Source organism: Crinia signifera, chromosome 19 (genome assembly GCF_055691185.1).
Source record: "Crinia signifera chromosome 19, ASM5569118v1, whole genome shotgun sequence".
Classification (NCBI taxonomy): Eukaryota; Metazoa; Chordata; class Amphibia; order Anura; family Myobatrachidae; genus Crinia; species Crinia signifera.
Window position 1 is genome coordinate 100,895,243 of NC_139226.1, and position 20,445 is coordinate 100,915,687.

The 20,445-nt window shown below is 45.6% G+C and overlaps 1 protein-coding gene across 3 annotated transcripts in view; it reads left to right on the forward strand.

Annotated features, from left to right (window-relative positions):
• The first annotated feature begins 17,909 nt into the window (after positions 1-17,909).
• Positions 17,910-20,445, forward strand: part of KMT2A (lysine methyltransferase 2A) — a 92,842-nt gene continuing 90,306 nt past the window's right edge. For 2 of the 3 annotated variants that reach the window (XM_083163020.1, XM_083163021.1), the window contains exon 1: positions 17,910-18,264. In XM_083163020.1, the coding sequence (XP_083019146.1) occupies positions 17,962-18,264 (303 nt within the window). In that variant the 5' untranslated portion in view covers positions 17,910-17,961. The remainder of the gene's footprint in view (positions 18,265-20,445) is intronic. The other variant, XM_083163022.1, reaches the window with a different exon arrangement.

Sequence of the window (20,445 nt, forward strand, 5' to 3'; positions counted from 1 at the left end):
AGTAGCGTCACTCCCTAAATCACCAACGATCGTTTCACCTATGGGCTTCGTCAGGGTGTGTGTCAAGGGGCCTGTCAGCCTCCTATTTAGCCTGTAGCTGCTGTCGTTTGATTGGGTATGCTAATGATTCTCCATTGAGTCTCAGTTGAGTACTGAGACAACCTGCCAGAGGGGAAAGGAGACTTTCCAGCCTTAAACCAGACTCTCCCTTCTGTTACGGGTATATAAAGTCGGTGGGACTACCCATGCCTATTGGGCAGACCGGGACCTTAACCCCTAACTTCTACCCTATTCTTACTCAAACTTGCCTCCTAGCTTGACCTACCCTCACTTACTTCCCCTCCTCTCAGTCCTATCCCTGTCTCCTTGCGGGAGAAATAGTTAGTCTATACTGCTACCTTTTTCCCGTAATGAAAATGTGTCTGTTTTAATAACTTCACATAGGTAATATGAATACTCAGTGAAGTTTCACTTAAACCAGCCTTTCCTCCGTGCGGTTCTCACGTGACTGTGTGAGACAGACTATACATCTGCTCATGAGGCAGATTAACAAAATATTTACCCTACCAAGGGATTACTATATGTAATCATTAAAATAAAGAGTGCCCCAACACAAAAGAGAGTCTTTCCTTCTTCTTCTTTCCATTAATCCTTACTCTCTAGGGAGCACCTCCACATCCGTGATTTCTTAGGGAACCTCCTGTTCTCATAATTAAATTCTATTGTGGACTGCTATAACTTTCTTCCTATATTTATCCACCACGACACCAACCTGTGCACTGGTCCATCTTCCTCTTCCCCTTTTCCCTGAAACGTCACTGACTTTGGACATGCCTGCCCTAATGGTTTCCAACCTTAGAAGTGCAACATGGTGTATGATATCACAATAAATGGTGACTAAGCTAGGGGAGATTTGCACTACATGTATAGCTGAAGGTTGTTCATTACTGTTGGTTTACAGGACGGCCTTAATGGTAAATATGTGTAGTCATTGGTTGCTAAAATTACTGGTTGGATTTACCTACATTATATTATTAAGCATTATTTATATAGAGCACACATATTCTTCAGTGAGAATAGTCATTCACATGAGTCCTTGCTCCAATGGACTCATGCAAGCTGGGACTATTTACACTAGAGAAGAGACGTTTAAGGGGGGACATGCTCAACATGTACAAATATATCAGGGGCCAATATAAGGAACTGTCAAACACCCTTTTTTCTGCTAGACAGGAATCTGGGACGCGGGGGCATGAGTATAGACTAGAAGAAAAAAGATTTTGTTCATCTAGAAGAAAAAAATTTCTTTACAGTCAGAACAGTCAAACTTTGGAACTCTCTTCCTGAAGAAGTGGTGTCGGCAGACACTATAAATATGTTTAAAATAAGGTTGGATAAACATTTATTGGTTAAAAACATCCACGGGTATGAATAAGTAACAATCTGTCTTTAAAATATCAGAACATACTATACAACAAGGAATTAGCTACTATAAACATAGGTTGAACTAGATGGATGTAAGTCTTTATTCAGCCTCACCTACTATGTAACTATGTAACTATGTAATGGAGCTTACAATCTATATTACCACATGTATGGGAGCAATAGTCAGGATCATGGCATTCGGGATCCAGACAACCAGAATCCTGAAAATGGGGGTTTGGCATTAGATGGATATCGCATAACACACTCAGATCTAAAGTCTCCCATTTGTGATTTGGACCCGATTTCACCCGATTCAGATGGATTGGGCTGTGAAATTGTCCCATATTTCCTGTGTAGACATCCTGTCTGACATGATGCGCGGTCCCCTGCACATCAGATCGGAGTCGGGAGATCAGACCAGCTGCACAAAAGATTTGCTTAATCCTATGTGCAGCCGGAGCCGGGCGGTGGACACCACGAGCCGACCAGAGAGGCAGGCAGGGGAAGCCAGGCAGTGTCGCGGCGGACACAGAGGCGGTGGGTGGGGGTCGCCGGTGAGCGGAACAGAGAGCCGGGCAGGAGGAGCAGGAGCCAAGCTGCAAGAACAATACAAATAAATGAGCAGCCAGTAATTGGCTGAGAGCTCTCTCAGCCAATTGCTGATTGGCTGAGAGAGCTCTCAGCCAATCAGTGGCTGCCCATTCATTTGTATGGGCTTTTTTTTTCTTGCAGCTTGGCTTCCTGCTCCACCTGCCCGGCTCTCTGTTCCTCTCGCCGGTGTCCCCCGCCTGCCGCTGCTGTGTCCGGCACCGCTCCCTCCGCTTGCAGCTCCCTGGGATTTACCACATGCTAAACTTTTCACATCAATTGCCTAATTGTGTGCAACCCCTACCGGGGAGTCAGGTCCGACTTGTCCTTAAGACAGTTCGGACTATGTATGGGTGCCTTGAGTCCTCTTGTTCTAGGGGTGCAATTTTGTTTAACTTCTTTCTAAAATATTGACTACTGTGGTTTAGTTTTATTATCCTTGATGTTGCTTTTTTAAAGGATATATTCTGGGACATAGCTAGAACCTGTTTGTTTAATGTTTAGTAGTGCCTTGAAGTCCTATCCCCTTTCAATCATAGTGGTAATTTGGATAATGGTATAGATTGCTCATAATTCTCCTTATGTAAGCCATCTTTCAGTGGTTTAGGGTGGTAAAAACTATTAACAGGCGGGCCCTATGCATTTATTTTTACCATCCAAAACCATTATATCATCATTATATATAAAAATAGGGTAGGGGGTTAAAGTGGGGAGTTACCTCTAATGGTGAGGTGGAACTAGTTTATCCTCCAGCTTGGCCCTGCACAGTCATTCTTACAGAAAAGCATTATATGTTGTTTGCAGGAGGGTGCCAAAAACCCTTCCACTGGCCCTGGCTCTGCCTAATGGGGGAGGAATCAGGTGGTAGAGGGAACTAAGTTATTCCACCTCTCCAGGACCACTTTAAGCCCTGACATAAGGTAACCACCAAGACCTTGCACTGCTGTGGCATTTACCGGTGATCAGGAAAGTATTTAAGCCTTTATCAATTGATGTTAGCTTTGCAGAGGTTCAACTCTAATGAGAACTCTGATTTTCATACAAGCAGATTTTACGCTTTCAGTGAGGAGTACTCAAGTTTCACTAACTAGCAGCAAACAGGAGGAATAGTGGGGAGACAGTAGTGTAACTATAAAAACAGCCCCCCCCCCCCCCCTGCCTTACCCCACTTGCCATTGCTGCCGTCGCCGATGTGTGGCCAGGACCACAGATCTACTTGTCTGCGGACCCGGCTCTCCTCCTGCCTGGATCCTGCAGTACTAATGAGAAAATATCTCTGAAAATGTCCTTTAAAAAGTGTCTGCTGTTAAGGGGGCGGACATTTTGTGTGAGCTGTTTTTTCATTAGCACTGCAGGAGCCAACCAGGAGAGCTGGGACCGCAGACGGTAAGCAGCACTTGCAGGCAGTGCAGCGCATCAATAGCCCGCTGAACCCCGGCGCCCACACCTACTCAGCGCCTCCGCGGAATCTGTGGGACTATAGTTATGCCACTGTGGGGATATGGTACAAACGTAAGCGGAAGTACAAATTTATAGCATAATTGCAAGATAACAGAAGTCATAATGAATAGGTCATCTAAAATCCAGGAAGTCATACAAATGATATTTAAAGCTTGTGGTTAGTAGGCACACCCACTTCTCAGAAACAGACCACAGAAAGGAAGTAACATTTATAGTGAAAATAGTTATATAATATTTGCTTAAGATGATTCCAGCAAACAACCAACGCACCACAACAGAACATAAATTGCAACAAATTGAGAATGCATTAATCTTGTCAAGAGTACGATGCAGCGCACACCAACTGGCATTGCTACAAAAGGGAGGCCAAATATCAAATTGGTGTAACCGAGGCCAAATTATGCTTTGTATTGTGCTGTCAACACTCCCATCCATGTTCCTCTCTCCCCACATCCCTATTGATTAATTTATCACTGGACGTCCTCCTCTGTCTCCAGAATACTCTTTCAGTCTTCGGTCTCTACTGTTCGGCAGTGTCTCAACATTTTTACATTGCACCCACAATGCAGTCACATTCCGGGACAGGAATCAGGTAGTGTTGATGAGTGTGGAATCGGGTCAGGATCAAGGTGCCTCGTTGGAGACAGCAACATGGCGGAATGCCCTAAGCGATCCGCCTATGATTGAGTGGTACCTTGGCTCCTGTTTAACTCTAGACACTTAGGTGCCAATTTATCAATGAGTTTTAGCTATTTAAAACTAATTTCATATAGTTTATGGTACTCCAGTCAATCACCTTTTGGCTGGTTCATTATTTTACCATACACACCAAATATTTTTATTGCTAAAACTTGTTGATAAATGGGATAATTTGCTTCATAATACAGGGGACATTGGGGATTATTCTGATTCACTCGGAAAGGCATAATCACTCTCTAATGGACAAAACCATGGGTACTTGTTTCCTAGCACGGCGCCTGTCGGGGTTCATCACATTCCTTAAGTTAAGGTACTTAAGGCATGCGATGGACGCGATGGACCCGATTTTCTGACTTTAAAATGCTCAATTGCCGGTAAAAGTAAAAATCGCGTTGATCGCGTCCATCGTGGCCCCTAATAAGGGTCCGCGATGCGACCGACGCGATCAATGCGATTTTCCCATAGGGAACAATGTTAAATTAATTTTAAAGTGAAAATCGGGTTGATCGCGGGCCATTATAATGGCCCGCGATGCGATCAACCCGATTTAACATAGGTGACAATGTGAAATGGGCCAATATGGCCCATTTCACATTGAATATGTGTAAAAAGTATGGTTAATGCCCCCCCCCCCCATTTTAACGCCACCCCGGTATTGACGCCAACCCGAAGCGTGGCGAGCGCAGCAAGTCCGCGAGGGGTGGCGGTACGCGTCCTCCGACCTTTTCATACCCCTACTATCCACGATGGCATGGAGCTGAGAATAGAAAGTGTGGCGAGCGCAGCGAGCCACTGAGCCCGAAGCGTGGGTGCAGGGGTTATGCCGGAGGGGGTTGGGTGGAAGTGGTGCGGCTGCACAGCGTGACCTCTGACCGTCAAGCTGCGCAGAGCTGCACAGCCGTGGATCGGGAATAGCCGGACAGCTTGTGAGTGGGTGCTCAGATGTTGCCCAGCATGCGAAATCCCGGGATTGGAAACTCTAATCCCAGGATTGAAATTCCGGCTATTTTGGGGCCAAATCCTGGGATCGATCACCCTATTGATGCGTTTTACCAATAACAAACATGAGGAAAATTAAAATAGCAGTGGTCAGCTTTCTGTCGATAGTGGGCTGCAACAGGGAGCATAGACTGCATTTCCTGCCACTCGCTGTTCATGCATGACCTGGAACACAGTGAGCATAGACTGCATTTCCTGCCACTCACTGTGCATGCATGACCTGGAACACTGAGCATAGACTGCATTTCCTGCCACTCACTGTGCATGCATGACCTGGAACACAGTGGAGATTGCACCTGGAATACAGCCTAGGACATCCAAGCACAGATTTGTTGAACAGAAAATATACAAAAAAATAAGTTATGTGTATATACTGCTTTATTTGAAAATGACAGCTTTTTTTATTTTTATTTTTGTGACCACATCTGCTAACTCCATAAATAAGGAAAATCCCTATTTCCAGAGAGAAAAGAACCATTATTAATTTGGTTAGGGTATGGGAGATTGGCACTCACTATGGAAAATAAAATGCTTTAAAATCTACTTTTGTGAGAGAATGTTAAATTAACAGAATAAGACAAAATTGATTGTAGATCATTGTTGAAGTTGTTACGGAATACAATGTTTCATTTGGTTGTTTATTATTATAGCAGGTACAAAATATTCTCCTGTCACTTCCAGTATTGTTATACAACTAGTAAGCAAAAGCTTATACCCCTTTCACACTGCAGCCCTTAACCAGTATATTGCTGGTTTTTTTTGCCTTTTAAACTGGTTAGAGCTGCAGTGTGAAAGCACCAGTCTGCATTTACCGGTTACAAATAACCGGTACTTGCAAATGGGTAAAAAACAGAGTCCTACACGGTTCAGAGCCATTTTTTTTTTATGCAGTGTGAACGGCTCTGAACCGGTATATAGGACTCAGGCAGCAGTTAGCACTGAGCTGATTATCAGCGCAGTGAATATTTAATAATCGGGAGCCGCTCATTACATATGCGCATATGTAATGACTGGCTCATTCATATATGCATATGTAATGACCGGCTCCTAGTGACCTGTGCATGGCCACAGCCCACTGCCCTGCCTGGATCCGCAGCCAGGTACCAGGGGAGGGAGGGGGTGTTACTAGGTGCTGACTTTGTATGTGGGGGTGGAGGTGGGGGGGGGCCTGCTGCTTTACCGACACCTGTGGCTGCCGCCCCCGGGTCCCTGAACCCGCTCTGCCTACTGTATGGTATATTACTGGTTAATTACTGTGTACCTTTCACAACGGGTTCAATGTGAAAGGTACAAAAACGGTAATTAACCAGTAATATACCATTTACAACATGCAGTGTGAATGGGGTTAAACTTGCTCTGACCCGGTTAAAGAAACGTTTAAAAAAACGGGTCAGAGCAGGTTTGGCAGTGTGAAAGCAGCATGAGAAAGCTAGTCTGCTACTTTCTGTGTTTGTGCATGTGTGTGAAAGAGATGTAGTTTCACTATCTTCCAGCAGATGGCAGTGTTTCAGAGACTCACGGATACTAGACACACATATACATGTCTTGCAGCTTCTCAGATAGTGTCCATAGATCTGGAGTTTTATCTGTTCAGAGCCGAACAGGATCAGTTATCTAGACCCCACTTTGATTACACAACTGTTTCGCCCACTCTACATTGGATATCAGTGAATTTTTATGTTATAAGAAGTCCAAGAAGACCCACATTTCTGCGATCAGTGGAATATGGTACTTTAGTATCCCCACACAATTGATCATCACCCCTGATGAAGTCTTGAGGATGAAACGCGTCGGGTTTTTTGTTGATCATTTTTTGAGAATATCTGAACCATTTGATGTTACCAGGCTGCATAGAGATCTTGGAAAATAAATCCTTTTCATAAAGAATTTTTTTTAATGGAAAATGTTTCCTACAAGATCTGTATAACCAGCTGTTATAGTGTCACTTATAAGTGTTTTTGGCTGGTGGTGGCACATTCATAGGCACACTCTATTTCCTTTTGCATATCTCTTCTATATTTAGCCAGATCTGTCACTCATCCCCTGTGTAGGTAACGTTCCCGCCCAGCAGGATACACAAATCCTCCAGGATTCTATGGGAAAAGGGAAAAGTGTTCTATGTGTATAACGTTCTACACATCCCACCCCCTTGACATCACCTCCCCCCGCCCAGCCAGGGCTACAGTACACGTCCACCATCCACCATTACTCCACAGCCACAATTACTCCTGCAACCCCCCCCTCTGCCAGCAAACCCCCCCTGGACACCCACGACCCCCCTCCCGCAATTCGCGGCACCCCCCGTGACCCCCCCTCCCCCCATTCGCGGGACCCCCGCGACCCCCCCTCCCGAGATTCACGGGACCCCCGCGACCCCCCCTCCCGCGATTCGGGGGACTCCCGCGACCCCCCCTCCCCCAATTCGCGGGACCCCCCCGCGACCCCCCCATTCGCGGGCCCCCCCGCGACCCCCCCTGCCCCATTCGCGGGACCCCCGCGACCCTCCCCCCTCCCACGATTCGCGGGACCCCCGCGGCCCCCCCTCCCCCCCATTCGCGGGACCCCCGCAACCCCCCCCTCCCCCCATTTGCGGGACTCCCGCGACCCCCCTCCCCCATTCGCGGGACTCCCGCGACCCCCCTCCCCCCATTCGCGGGACTCCCGCGACCCACCCTGCCCCCATTCGCGGGACTCCCGTGACCCCCCTCCCCCATTCATGTGACCCCCCGTGACCCCCCCATTCACGGGACCCCCCGCGACCCCCCTCCCCCATTCGTGGGACCCACGCGCCCCCCCCTCCCGCAATTTACGGGACCCCTGCGGCCCCCCCTCCCCCCATTCGCTGGACCCCCGCAACCCCCCCTCCCACAATTCGCGGGACCCCGCGAACCCCCCCTCCCGCGACTCGCGGGACCCCCGCGACCACCCCCTTCCGCGATCCGCGGGACCTCCGCCATTTCCCCCCCCTGCGATTCGTGGGACCCCACAACCCCCATCCCGCGGTTCGCGGCGACCCCCCTCCCGCGGTTCACGATGACCCCCCCTGCCATGATTTGCGGACCCAAGCCCCCTCCCGTGATTCACGGCACCACCGCGCCCCCTCCCGCGATTCACCGCGCCCCCCTCCCGTGCTTCGCTGCGCCCCACCCCACCCCGGAATTTGCGGACCCCCTCCCGCTATTCACGGCACCCCTCGCAACCCCTCCTGCGATTTGCGGACCCCCTCCCACGCTTCACGGAACCCCACAGCAGACCCCCTCCCACGCTTCACGGAACCCCACAGCACTTTCGGTGCCCCCTCCCGCAATTCGCGACCCCCCCGTGACACAACCCCTGCGATTCACACACCCCTCCCACGATTCATGGCACCCCCGCACCCGACCTCCCGCGATTCGCTGCCCCCCACGACCTCCCCCTCCCGCGATTCATAACCCCCTCGCGCCCCCCTCCCACGATTCGCGGACCCCCGTGCCCCCCTCCCTCTATTCATGTCACCCCGCGCACCCCACGCGCCCCTCCCACGATTCCCGGACCCCCACAACCCCCCCTCTCGCAATTCACTGACCCCCACAACCCCCCTCCCGCAATTTGCGGATCCCCCCCTTCCAGCCATTCAAGGCCCCCCACTGCCAGAAGTGTCCCCACGGTCCTCTGCACCAGCGCCACAACTTTTATCAATGTCTTGCCCACATACCACTATTATACAGCCTCCTGCTCTCATACTCCCTCCCAGTGCGAGGAGACGCTCACCCACTGCCGGGAGCTGCATACTGTCTCCCACCCTCCTCCAGTTCTAGGGATGCCCATCGACCATCAATGATTTCAAATCATCGATGGTTTATGGCCGATGTTGAATACTTTTGCCATCAATGTGGGAGGACCAGATGGTTTCCCTACATCAATGGCAAAGGAGAACCAATCAAGTTTCAAATTTTTTTAAGGTGCCGAGACACGGAGCATAACTCCGCCCCCCCACACCCGGAAGTCCCGCGACCGAGTTCTGATTGACCCACGGCCTATTCAGTCAGATATATTGGATGACCATCGATAGCTACAACAATCGATGGTTATCCAAGTAATATGTTACTACTATCGATGGCATGGTGCAAAATCGCCATCAATGCCAACCATCAATGGCGTCTGCACCAATGCCCATCCCTACTCTGCAACAGCCAAAAACCTTTACTACCCCTCATGCCCACACACCTCTATCACTGCCCTGCCTCCTGTTCTTCTGCCCCGTAACTTCCGCCAGTGGGAAGCCGCTCACCCTGTGTTGCCCACATTCCCCTATCATGCTTTACCACCCAGCCTCCTGCTCTCATGCACCCTAACTCCCACCCAGTAGGAGAAGACACTGACTCAGGGCCACCGTCCTGTACTCCTGTGCTGCCACGCTGGACCCTCACCCACTGGCAGAAGCTGCACAGTGTCCCCCACCCTCCTCTTTAGTCCCCCTTATGCCCACACACCCCTATCACTACCCAGCCTTCTGTTTTCCTGTGTCGTGACCTCCGCCAGTGGGGAGACGCTGACTTAAAAATACCCTACTATACTAGCAAGAAAGAAAGGTGTACATTTACTAAAGCTTGTAAAAATTAAAAGAGGTGATTTTGCCCATAGCAACCATATGCTGTCTATCATTTTCTATGATACAATTGAGAAATGGTAGGTAAATGGTTGCTATGGGCAATTTCACAAATTTTCTTTTTTAGAAGTTTAAATAAATTTACTCCTAGGTTTGCCTACTTTTCAGCTAGAGGAAGCAGGGCGTGGGGCCGGTGGGCATGCCATGAAAGGGTGGGGCCAGAGGCAGAGCTCAACAACTGAGCCTTGTGTTGGGCCGTGAAAATTGCGATTGCATCATCGTGGCCATGCCCCCCTCTGTGCAATGCTGGTATTACAGCGCGGGGTGGTGGGGAGTGGGCTAGCGCACAATGACGCAATTCGCATCATCAAGTCCATGTGGACCTCCCACCGAGGGGGGCGGTGTTTCAGGAGTCTGGGAAGATTGCGGGGTACTTGCCCACCCCCCGCAGCGGGGGGTGGAGGGATTGGGAGGCGGACTCGATTTTTGGGGGCCTCCTGGACATTTCGGGAGGGTAGGCAAGTATGCCTTAAGTAAGAGTCAGCAAATTTACCATCAACCCATATCATAATTTAATTACTAAGGTTAGAAATATGACTTGATGCACAAGCTTAGATGCCAGAAATATAAATAATTTATTAGAAAACACATATTCATTTTATTTTTTCTTTATTTTTTTTTCATTACTGTGTTTTATTATGTCTGTAATTCTAACCTAAAAATCTGTAGTTGTACCAATATCTGCTATGGAATGACATTATATTCTGTAATTACTTGGAATAAGGTTATTTTAATTTTATAAACAATATTAAAATCCAATATAAAATTATAAAAAATACAAGGATAGTCTGTGATTTATCTATATACTTCAACATATAATTCCTAGGGGTATATATTTACTAGATGTTCATTTTCCATTGATTTTTTATTTAATTTTTTTCAAATTCCGAAACAATGGAAATTGCTCTAAATCGATGTTGTGTTTCCAGGACTAAAACACTTACTGACTAACATCTAAAAAATACCTGTCAGTAAAAGTGTTTCAGTCCTGCGAACACAACAGTGATTTAAATCTATTTCCTTCATTTAGAAACTGATTAAAAAAAATACATGAAACTCAACCTTCAGTACATATACCCTCTCTATAGTCTTTTAAATGCCTTATTAAGCCTCTCTTCCTTTCCTTTTTTACTCCAGTTGTATTAATATATCTAAAAATATAAAAAATGCATTGTTTTCCTTTATTATTGATTACAAAAATTAGTATTTTTTTTTTTACCTCAATATTTTCTGTGCGTTTAGCATCCATCCTCTCTCACTGTTTTAAAGATTCTCATTTATGTTTGGACATCCAGACATGTGTGTGCATTTTCCAGGTGTGTAAGCTTATGCAGGCATTTTATAATTGTCCAATATGATGTATGAGCCCTGTTGATCTGTTATTGAACTGTAAATTCCCAATATCTTATTGAGCTAAAATATACTGTATCTTATATCAGGGTGGCCGAACCTGTCCCTTATCCAAATATCCATTAACCAAATTATTCTGAAAACCATACATTTGCTAAAAACCTACTGGGGACATCTGTAACAGCACTACTGGGGACATGAAATGTAACAGGCACTACTGGGGACATCTATAACAGCACTACTCGGGACATGATATGTAAATGGCACTAAGGAGGTTATTCTGATCGGAGCGGCCAAACGTGCGTACGTTCGCTATTAACGTACGCTATCCGTACGCGGCCGTTGGGGTTAAGGCCACCCACAACTCAGCCGCATACGTACGGCCAGAAACAACGTCGAAGGGGAGTGGCGTACAAATGTGCGTACGCCAACGTACACGGACGGGCCAGCCCTTACACTCCGACAACTGGCGTACAATTGAGCGTACACCACCGTTTACGGACGTCTCTCGTCCGTCTTCCCACCGACTTCTTGCGGCTATCTGAGCGTACGCCAGCTTGCACGGACGGGTCCCTATTGTTTTCAATAGAAAAGTCAGCTTATGTCACCGCTCGTGAGAGTGAGCGTACGTCCGTGTACGCTGACATACCCTTCACATATATGGACCTGCAAATCTTGCCTTTCAACTATAATTATGAAAATTAATTAATTGATTGAATTAATTAATGTGCAAAATAGTGGCCATGGGCTTAAAACATTGCTGAAACATCCTTTGTAGGTGTTAGATGTGGTTTATGTTATTGTATCCTAAATACAAAACCTATGTTTGTATTAGAGTGAACACGTTGACACATGTCGACTTGTGTAGATTGAGTGTGCTACTGTGTAAAGTCTATGAAAGCACGTAGTGAATGTGTATAACTGTTTAACAAATACCTACCTTAGCATATATAAGCAGGTCTTACAAAGATTCTTACCTTAAATTAAACAAACCTTTAAATGTAGAGAAGTATAGAAAGATAAGCTTCCAATGTGTTTGAGTGCTGTGTGTGGCTTGCAGGTAGTGAAATCATGGTTTTGACTTAATAGACTGCAGCATTGCTTATTACATTCAGGTGTATGTGTTTGGTAGTAATCAGCGTAAATTAGCAAATCCAGGCGCACGCTGGCATGCGGTATCTGTAGGGGTGGTTTGAGATGGCGGTTGGCGGCCGCCTGTTTTGTGTCCGAAATGAACGGTGCTTTAGTCGATCGTGCGGTAGTAGCACCGCTCATTTTTGGTGCACACCCCCGTGTACGCCCATATTTACGCCCATTTTCCCTCATTATTTCGGCCGCTCCCCTCATCACGCCCCTATGCCGCCCCCAATGCCTGTACACTCGCGTATAGGTTTTTTCGCACGTATAGACCCGTCCGGAAGCGTTGTGGAGTGTTCGCGCCTGCGCATTAGCGAATGTACGCATGTGCAGATCATAAAAAACCCCGGGACGTACGCGTACGGCCCGGCCGCACCAACCAGAATAAGGCCCTAAATATCTGCAAGAAATAGATTGCTTGGCATTCAAATTCAGTATCTGAGATTGTACACAAAGTTTGTTTCATGTTTTGAAACTTTGTTTTATGCACAAACAAAATATATTTGTGTGTATTTCATGTGTTTGATGTGTTTATACAACATAAATGCAAGATACCTCAAGATACCTCATTGAAATATAAAAATATTCTGAAATACGGAATAATTAGTACTTTATCCAAAATTCCTCTGGTCCTAAGCATTTTGGATAAGGGATACTCAACCTGTAACAGTAATTTTTTTTTCAAGCAACCTGTAGATCTATAGTAGGAATGAATGCAGCATGTGTGTTAGGCAAAAAAGAAAAATAATTGGATGGGTGGTGCGCTATCAATAGCTGCTGGCACTGCGGTGTCAAGCCCAAATATTTAGTGGAAAAAACAAAGAGAAATGTGCCAGCGCTGGCTGAACCAATATACAGACCACACGGATTCTCAATTAAAAAAAGGACAATTTATTGTTTACATATAAAAGAAATGACATAAAACACTTCTACCTAAAATAAAAGAAAATATGCAAATGAGCAGAAAAAAATGATTTAGATGTTATAATCATGTATTGTGGAGCTCCATATATATTGGCTTTCTTGTTGAATGAGAGATATTTGAATAAAGATGTATACTACTATCTGATGTTGTCTGGTATTTTTATGCACCAGAATGTGGTGATGATAGAGTCCGAAATAAAGTTCCCTTGATGGAGTAGAGTTTTCTCCCTATTCGGCGTCTTCTCCTTACGCTGGATGTTAGGAATATTGCAGGTATCCCATATGATATTTGTAATCCAATCAGATCAGGAGATAATGGACGTCAGTGGGAGTAGGGACATCACTTTATAGCAGATGGATAAGGGGTCATTCAGATAGCTCAGATGGATAAGCGGTCATTCAGAGCGTAAGGAGAAGACGCCGAATAGGGAGAAAACTCTACCCATCAAGGGAACTTTATTTGGGACGCTATCATCACCACATTCTGGTGCATAAAAATACCAGACAACATCGGATGGTAATATACATCTTTATTCAAATATCTCTCATTCAACAAGAAAGCCATTATATATGGAGCTCCACAATACATGATTATAACATCTAAATAATTTGTCTGCTCATTTGCATATTTTATTTTATTTTAGGTAGAAGTGTTTTATGTCATTTCTTTTATATGTAAACAATAAATTGTCCTTTTTTAATTGAGAAACTGTCTGGTTTATATATTTGTTCAGCCAGCGCTGGCACATTTCTCTATGTGTGTTAGGCAACCTGTGGATCTATAGTAGGAATGAATGCAGCAGGTTTGAAAATGTGACAGTTAGTAATGACTACAGCTGTGCACCAGCTAGGAGATTAGGGTCATGTGACAGTTAGTAATGACTACAGCTGTGCACCAGCTAGGTGATTTGGAAAACATGGACCGTTGGTAGATCTTGAGAACCAGTTTGGCCACTCCTGTCTTATATCATCACACTAAAGGTGCCCATACACATTACAATTATTGTATACAATATTGTATACAATATCGCATCTCATCCGATCTGGGTTTTGCGATGACATCAAATGAGATGAGATCTAGTACAAAAAGTACGTGCTGCACATACTTTTTGTACTAGATCTCATCTCATCTGATGTCATCGCAAAACCGAGATCGGATGAGATGCGATATTGTATACAATATTGTATACAATAATTGTAACGTGTATGGGCACCTTTACACTACTGCAATTCCCTCTACCTGGATCTATCAGCAAAATTATTCTGCTGCTTGCAGCTAGTGCAAAATGCAGCTGCCAGGCTGCTACTTAGCATCCCCATTCATAGGTGCCGATTCTGTGGGTGCTCAAGAGCCCGAGCACCCACAGAGATTGATGAGCACCCACGGGCCCGAGTCCCGCTGCTGGGCTGTCATATTAACTTGCTAATTTGCGGCTGCAGCACCCACATTATATTTTGTAAATTGTATTTATTTATTTTTTTGCATGTTGTGCCCTGTTGGGAGGAAAGTGCTATGTAATTATTATCATCATCATTTTGTGACAATAACAATCTGTCTATAATGAGATTCTGCTTGTTGCTGGGAAAGGTCTCTCCTTGATGTGCATCTGTGGACAACTGATGAAAGTTCACATTTTATTGTTTATATTTTAAATCAATTTATATTTTTTTTAAGCAACATTACATATATAATAAGAATATAACAGACTAGCTAAGCCCACTAGCAAAGCTAGTCTGCTACCTTGTGCTTGCCTCTGTGTTTCTGTATGTGTGAAAGAGATGTCGTTTCACAGCAAATGGCACTCTTCCTCTTTGTCCTAAATGCAATCCCACCTATCTTTGTGTTGGGCCCTTCTTATATTTTATTTGGTCCCACTTACATTTTGCCCTATCAAGATTTTGCTATTATTGCCATAAAATTCTAGTTACGCCCCTGAGCCTAGTCATATGTTCAATGAATGTGTGGTTCCTGAATCAAGTACTGATTAAGCATGAATGACTCAGCCTATCATCTTACAGTTTGTACAGTCCATTTTAGCCTTTCTATACAATTATATATATATATATATATATATATATATACTGTATATATATATATATATATATATATATATATATATATATTTATATATACTAGTAAGCCTGCTCGAAGCCAATGCTTCAAAAGCTAGTCTGCTACCTTGAGATTGTCTCTGTGTTTGTGCATGTGTGAGAGAGAAAGAGATGTAGTCACTCGCTGCCAACAGATGGCAGTGTTTTAGAGACACACAATCAGACACAATCAGACACTAGACAGAAATATATAGATGACTAGTAAGCCTGTTTGAAGCAAATGCTAAATGCAAGTAATTTAACTTGCTGCCAACAGTTGGCAGTGTAAGCCTGCTTGAAGCAAATGCTTCGAAAGCTAGTAGATGTAGTTTCACTTGCTGCCAACAGATGGCAGTGTTTCGGAGTCACACGGACACTATATATATACTATATAGTACTGCGGAAGGAGTCCAAACCGGCACACGAGTAGTGAAGAAAAAAGATGTGGTTTATTCCATAAGTACAAGAGTTATAACAGCGGTCCCGACAGCTGTTTCAACTGGGTCCTACCAGTCTTCATCAGGGGCGGACCCAGTTGAAACAGCTGTCGGGACTGCTGTTATAACTCTTGTACTTATGGAATATACCACATATTTTTTCTTCACTACTCGTGTGCCGGTTTGGACTCCTTCCGCAGCGGGGGGGGGGGGGGGGGAGGGGGGGGTAAGTGTACTGTATTACTGTTATGGACCAGGTACTGAATTCTACTGTTTAAATGATTGGAGTGCTACCCTGTTACCCAGTCCCTTTTATATATATATATATATATATATATATATATATATATATATATATATATCGTAATAATCTTTCCAATATGGCCGCTTTGTGGATCAGACATTTCAATTATTAACCTTTAATCTACAGTATATCTACTTAACACATAATGGTACTTATGCAGAACTTGCTGCAGTTGGGTCCCATATCACAGGATTGCATGCATTACATAAAAGACCTTCATTCATTTGCGATGCATATACAAACATGCAACTGTGACAAGTTACATACAGGGCATGTGTACACTTACACATCCGCTCGCATGCGCCCGCACAGAGGAAAAATCATTAAATGGTTCCACACCATCGTATGATTTCTCCTCTGTTCGCTCAGAAAAGGCAAGACTTACTTTTCTGCTGCACGTTTTGCTCCAAATTTTGGGCAGGTGCTGACGTCATGTGACATCGTCCACCTGCCCTGAGCAGACAGGGGAATACATGTGTTCCCTGGGGTTCACCCAGCTTTTCTATGGGTGCGCCCACCGTTTTTTATGGGCACGCCCATAAAACGGCCCCACAGTTTGGACATAGACCCATATGTGACTACCTGTGTTTTTCTTGGCATGCGGTTTTACATTAGTAATGTTGTGCAAACTGCCATAGGACTCACTCAGTCATACTGTATTTCTGTGGGTTGTCATTTCAAAAATATTGGGGCCACCTTATTTTGATTTTCTGTGCATTTTAATAGTTAAATTAGCAGTGACATAAACAGAGGTCATGGCCTGGTCTACCATTGCTGCACAGATGATACGCAACTGTATTTGCATTTTGCTCCGAATACACAATAAAATCCTTAAATGGCTGCTTAGCTGAGATGCAAGAGTGGGAATGGCCATGGACCAATCGATGATTTGAAATCATTGATGGTTTATGGCTGATGTCGAATACTCAATGGAGGAGAACCAGATGGTTTCTCACCATCAATAGCACAGCAAAACCAATGTTTTGCTTTTGTTTTCTTCAAAGGGCCGGGACACAGAGGACAGCTCCGCCCCTGACATCCGCGAATCCCCACACCATGTTCTGAGTGGCCCATGGGCCAGTCAGTCAAAGAAAATGGATGACTATTAATAGGAAAACTATCGATGGTCATCCATCACATAATTTATTACTATTGATGGCTGGTTGCAGTATCACCATCGATGGCAACCATTGATGGACGCTGCACCAATGGTCATCCCTATGCAAGAGTGGCTGAAGATTTTGAAACTGACGCGTTTCACTAATGCTAAAGTAGTTTCTACAAACCCCACAACCCAAATGCTCAGTTCTCTTTTGTGTTACCCATATTTTGTGTCTTTTGCTCTTAAATGCAAATGTAATGGCAGGACTTGGAGTCCTGTCAGGAGAAACATGCTATAAAAATGATATAATTATTAATATTATTATTATAAAGTCCAAAAGGAATGAATAAGAATGTAATACTATCTATAAAATAACAGGTAAGGACTGAAACACAGAGCGAGGCAATAACATAGGAATTGTCCTTGATATAAGGCTGGCCAGCAGACAGCATTACATGTGCAGTCTAAGTTACATTTACATATCAGCTAGTAGCTACCACAGTTATGTGCGCCTATACATGTGGTTCTAGCTGCAGCCAACTCCTCCCGAGTCCCGGCCGCTGTTTAAATCATAATCCAGTGATAGCAGCACAGCTGCAGTTCTGAGCATACACATGTTCCCGTCATGCGCCCGACGCGAAACCCTGTAACCAGCCTAAACGATATAACCCGCTACGGTGACGTGTCTGAGTGTTGCGTTGTGCAGGTTTCGGGGCCGCTTCTCTCCTCCTCCCACGGCCCCGCTCAGTGCTGTTGCTCTCCAGCCCGCGGTGATAATAAGATCCCAGGACACAAAATGGCGCACAGCTGTCGGTGGCGCTTCCCAGCTCGGCCCGGGACCGGCCGGAGGCTGGGGGCCCGGCACAGGCTGGCAGCTGTGCTGAAGGAGGATGTGAGCGACACCAGATCCAGTTCGGGATCAGGCGAGAGTGTTGGAGCTGCGAATGGATCCGACTTGGCCCCCGGGGGCCCCGGAAACTGTGGGGGGGTTGGACCCGGGTTTGATGCGGCATTGCAAGTATCGGTGGCTATCGGCAGCAACCTCCGGCGGTTCCGGGACGTGTCCGGCGGGAGCAGCGGAGAGGTGAGGAGGAGACGGGTGAGGAAGGGGTGGAGGGGGGATGAGATGCTGTGTCAGGGGGGTGGGGAGGTGCATTCACGGGGGGATTCCGGGGATACTGCGGGGTACGGTGCGTGGTGGTGGCTGCAGAGGGGTGTGTGACTGGGGGGCATGTCAGGAGCACATTGTGTTCTAATGCAATGGGGCTGAATGTTGGTGAGTGGGGTGGGTAGGGCAGGTGTGTGATGGATAGCAAGATGCATGTTAGGGCAGGGGTGTGTGGGATAGGTACTGTAGCAGGGGCATGGAGTGGATGGGTAGCAGGGGCATGGAGTGGGGTGGCTAAGGCAGGGGGTGTGTGATGCGTGGCAGAAGCCAGGGGGTGTGTGTGATGGGTAGCATGGGGTGGGGTGGCTTAAGCATGCAGTGGGATCGGTGTGATGGGTAGCAGGGTGCATAGAGTTGGGTGGCTAGGGCAGGGGGTGTGTGATGGGTAGCAAAAGGCAGGGTGTGTGTGTGATGTGTAGCATGGAGTGGGGTGGCTAGGGCAGGGGGTGTGTGTGATGGGCAGCAGAGGACATGGAGTGGGGTGGATGAGGCAGGGGTGTGTATGTGATGGGTAGCATGGAGTGTGTGTGTGGGGGGGGGAGCAGAGGTCAACTAGTGGGGTGGCTGTGGCAAAGGTGTGTGTTGGGTAGCAGGAGGGAATGGAGTGGGGGTAAGGGTGTGTATTTGATGGGTAGCAGGAGGGAATGGCGTGAGTGGGGTAAGGGTGTGTATGTGATGGGTAGCATGTAGTGGGGTGGCTGAGGCAGGGGTGTGTTTGTGATGGCTAGAAGGAGGGAATGGAGTAGGGTGATTGGGGTAGGGGGAGTGTGGCGGTGCTGAAGGAAGATGCAGTACTGCTGGTGATGTGATGAGAGAGCAGTGTTGGGCTACTGAATGTATTTTTTGGCAGCCAGTGATGAGGGTGCTGAGTATCATGCCAGGCACAGAGTGGGCATAGTTGTGGATGTGTTGGGCATGGGGCTTTGGTGGCTATATGTGACTGTTAGGCAGCAGAGGAGAAAACACCAGGCAGGCTAGGCATGGATTCTGTATAGAGATTCTGTGACAGATGTGTACGTCACTGACAGTTCTAAGGTGTCAGAGGATTAAAGTGGCTGTGTGTGCCAATAGATTACTGTATGTGCATGTACACTAGACATGTATAGGTGAATGTGTATATATGTATGTGTGTGTGTGGTTTATTTTGGCTTTGGAAGTTGCCCTAGTTTTATCTTGAGGTTTTAAACTGTCACTTCTACACGATTAGAATATAAATGAGTGTTATTTGTAAGTGTACTTGTCTATCTTCAAAAGCGTCATTTACAATTACTTTTGTGTGTATATCTATCTATCTATCTCTCTCTATACATCTATATCTATATATATATATATATATATAGATATATATAGATATATCTATATATATATATATATATATATATATATATATATATATATATATATATATATATACACACACACTCCGTTAAAGAATATGCTGCACCATCGTACCGAGCAGCTTGCTATCCAGACTGAAAAAGTAAAGGGGGTGTGTCTGGTTCATGTACACTTGCTGTAAAATACATGGTCATTGTATGTTTTTTAATGTAAATTGTACACCATAAAATTATCTAGCTTGCTATCATTTGTTAGTTGAATATATATATATATATATATATATATATATATATATATTGTGTGGTCTTCTCTGAATTAAAGGCCCTTTGTGCCCATCTGTGTTAAATTGCTTTCAGTACCGTCACCAGTGATCATATCCCCATCTTTAGTACCCGTGGCTGTGCTGTATTTTGTGCTTGTGGCATAGCGGCAGTGTGATTGATTTATATATGGAGGGATTGTGGCTGATTTTTGCTACTGTGCATAGTGCACACAATTTCTGCATCTGTTTTGTCTTTAGTATATGTCGTGCGTTGAGGCGTCACTGCGATCTTTTAAACTGTTTATGCAGATGAAGTGGGTATTTATATAAGATATAGGCTGATGTCACCTTCCCGGAGATGGGAATGAAAGGATTTTGTCTCTGGTAGACGGGATTAGGTTTTGTATTTCATGTGTCGCACTTTGAGGAAGTGTATAGAAGTGTATACATACGCCCCGTCTGTCACTCTGTAGCTCTGCGTGCGGACGTATGTCTCTTTGTTGCGTACACCT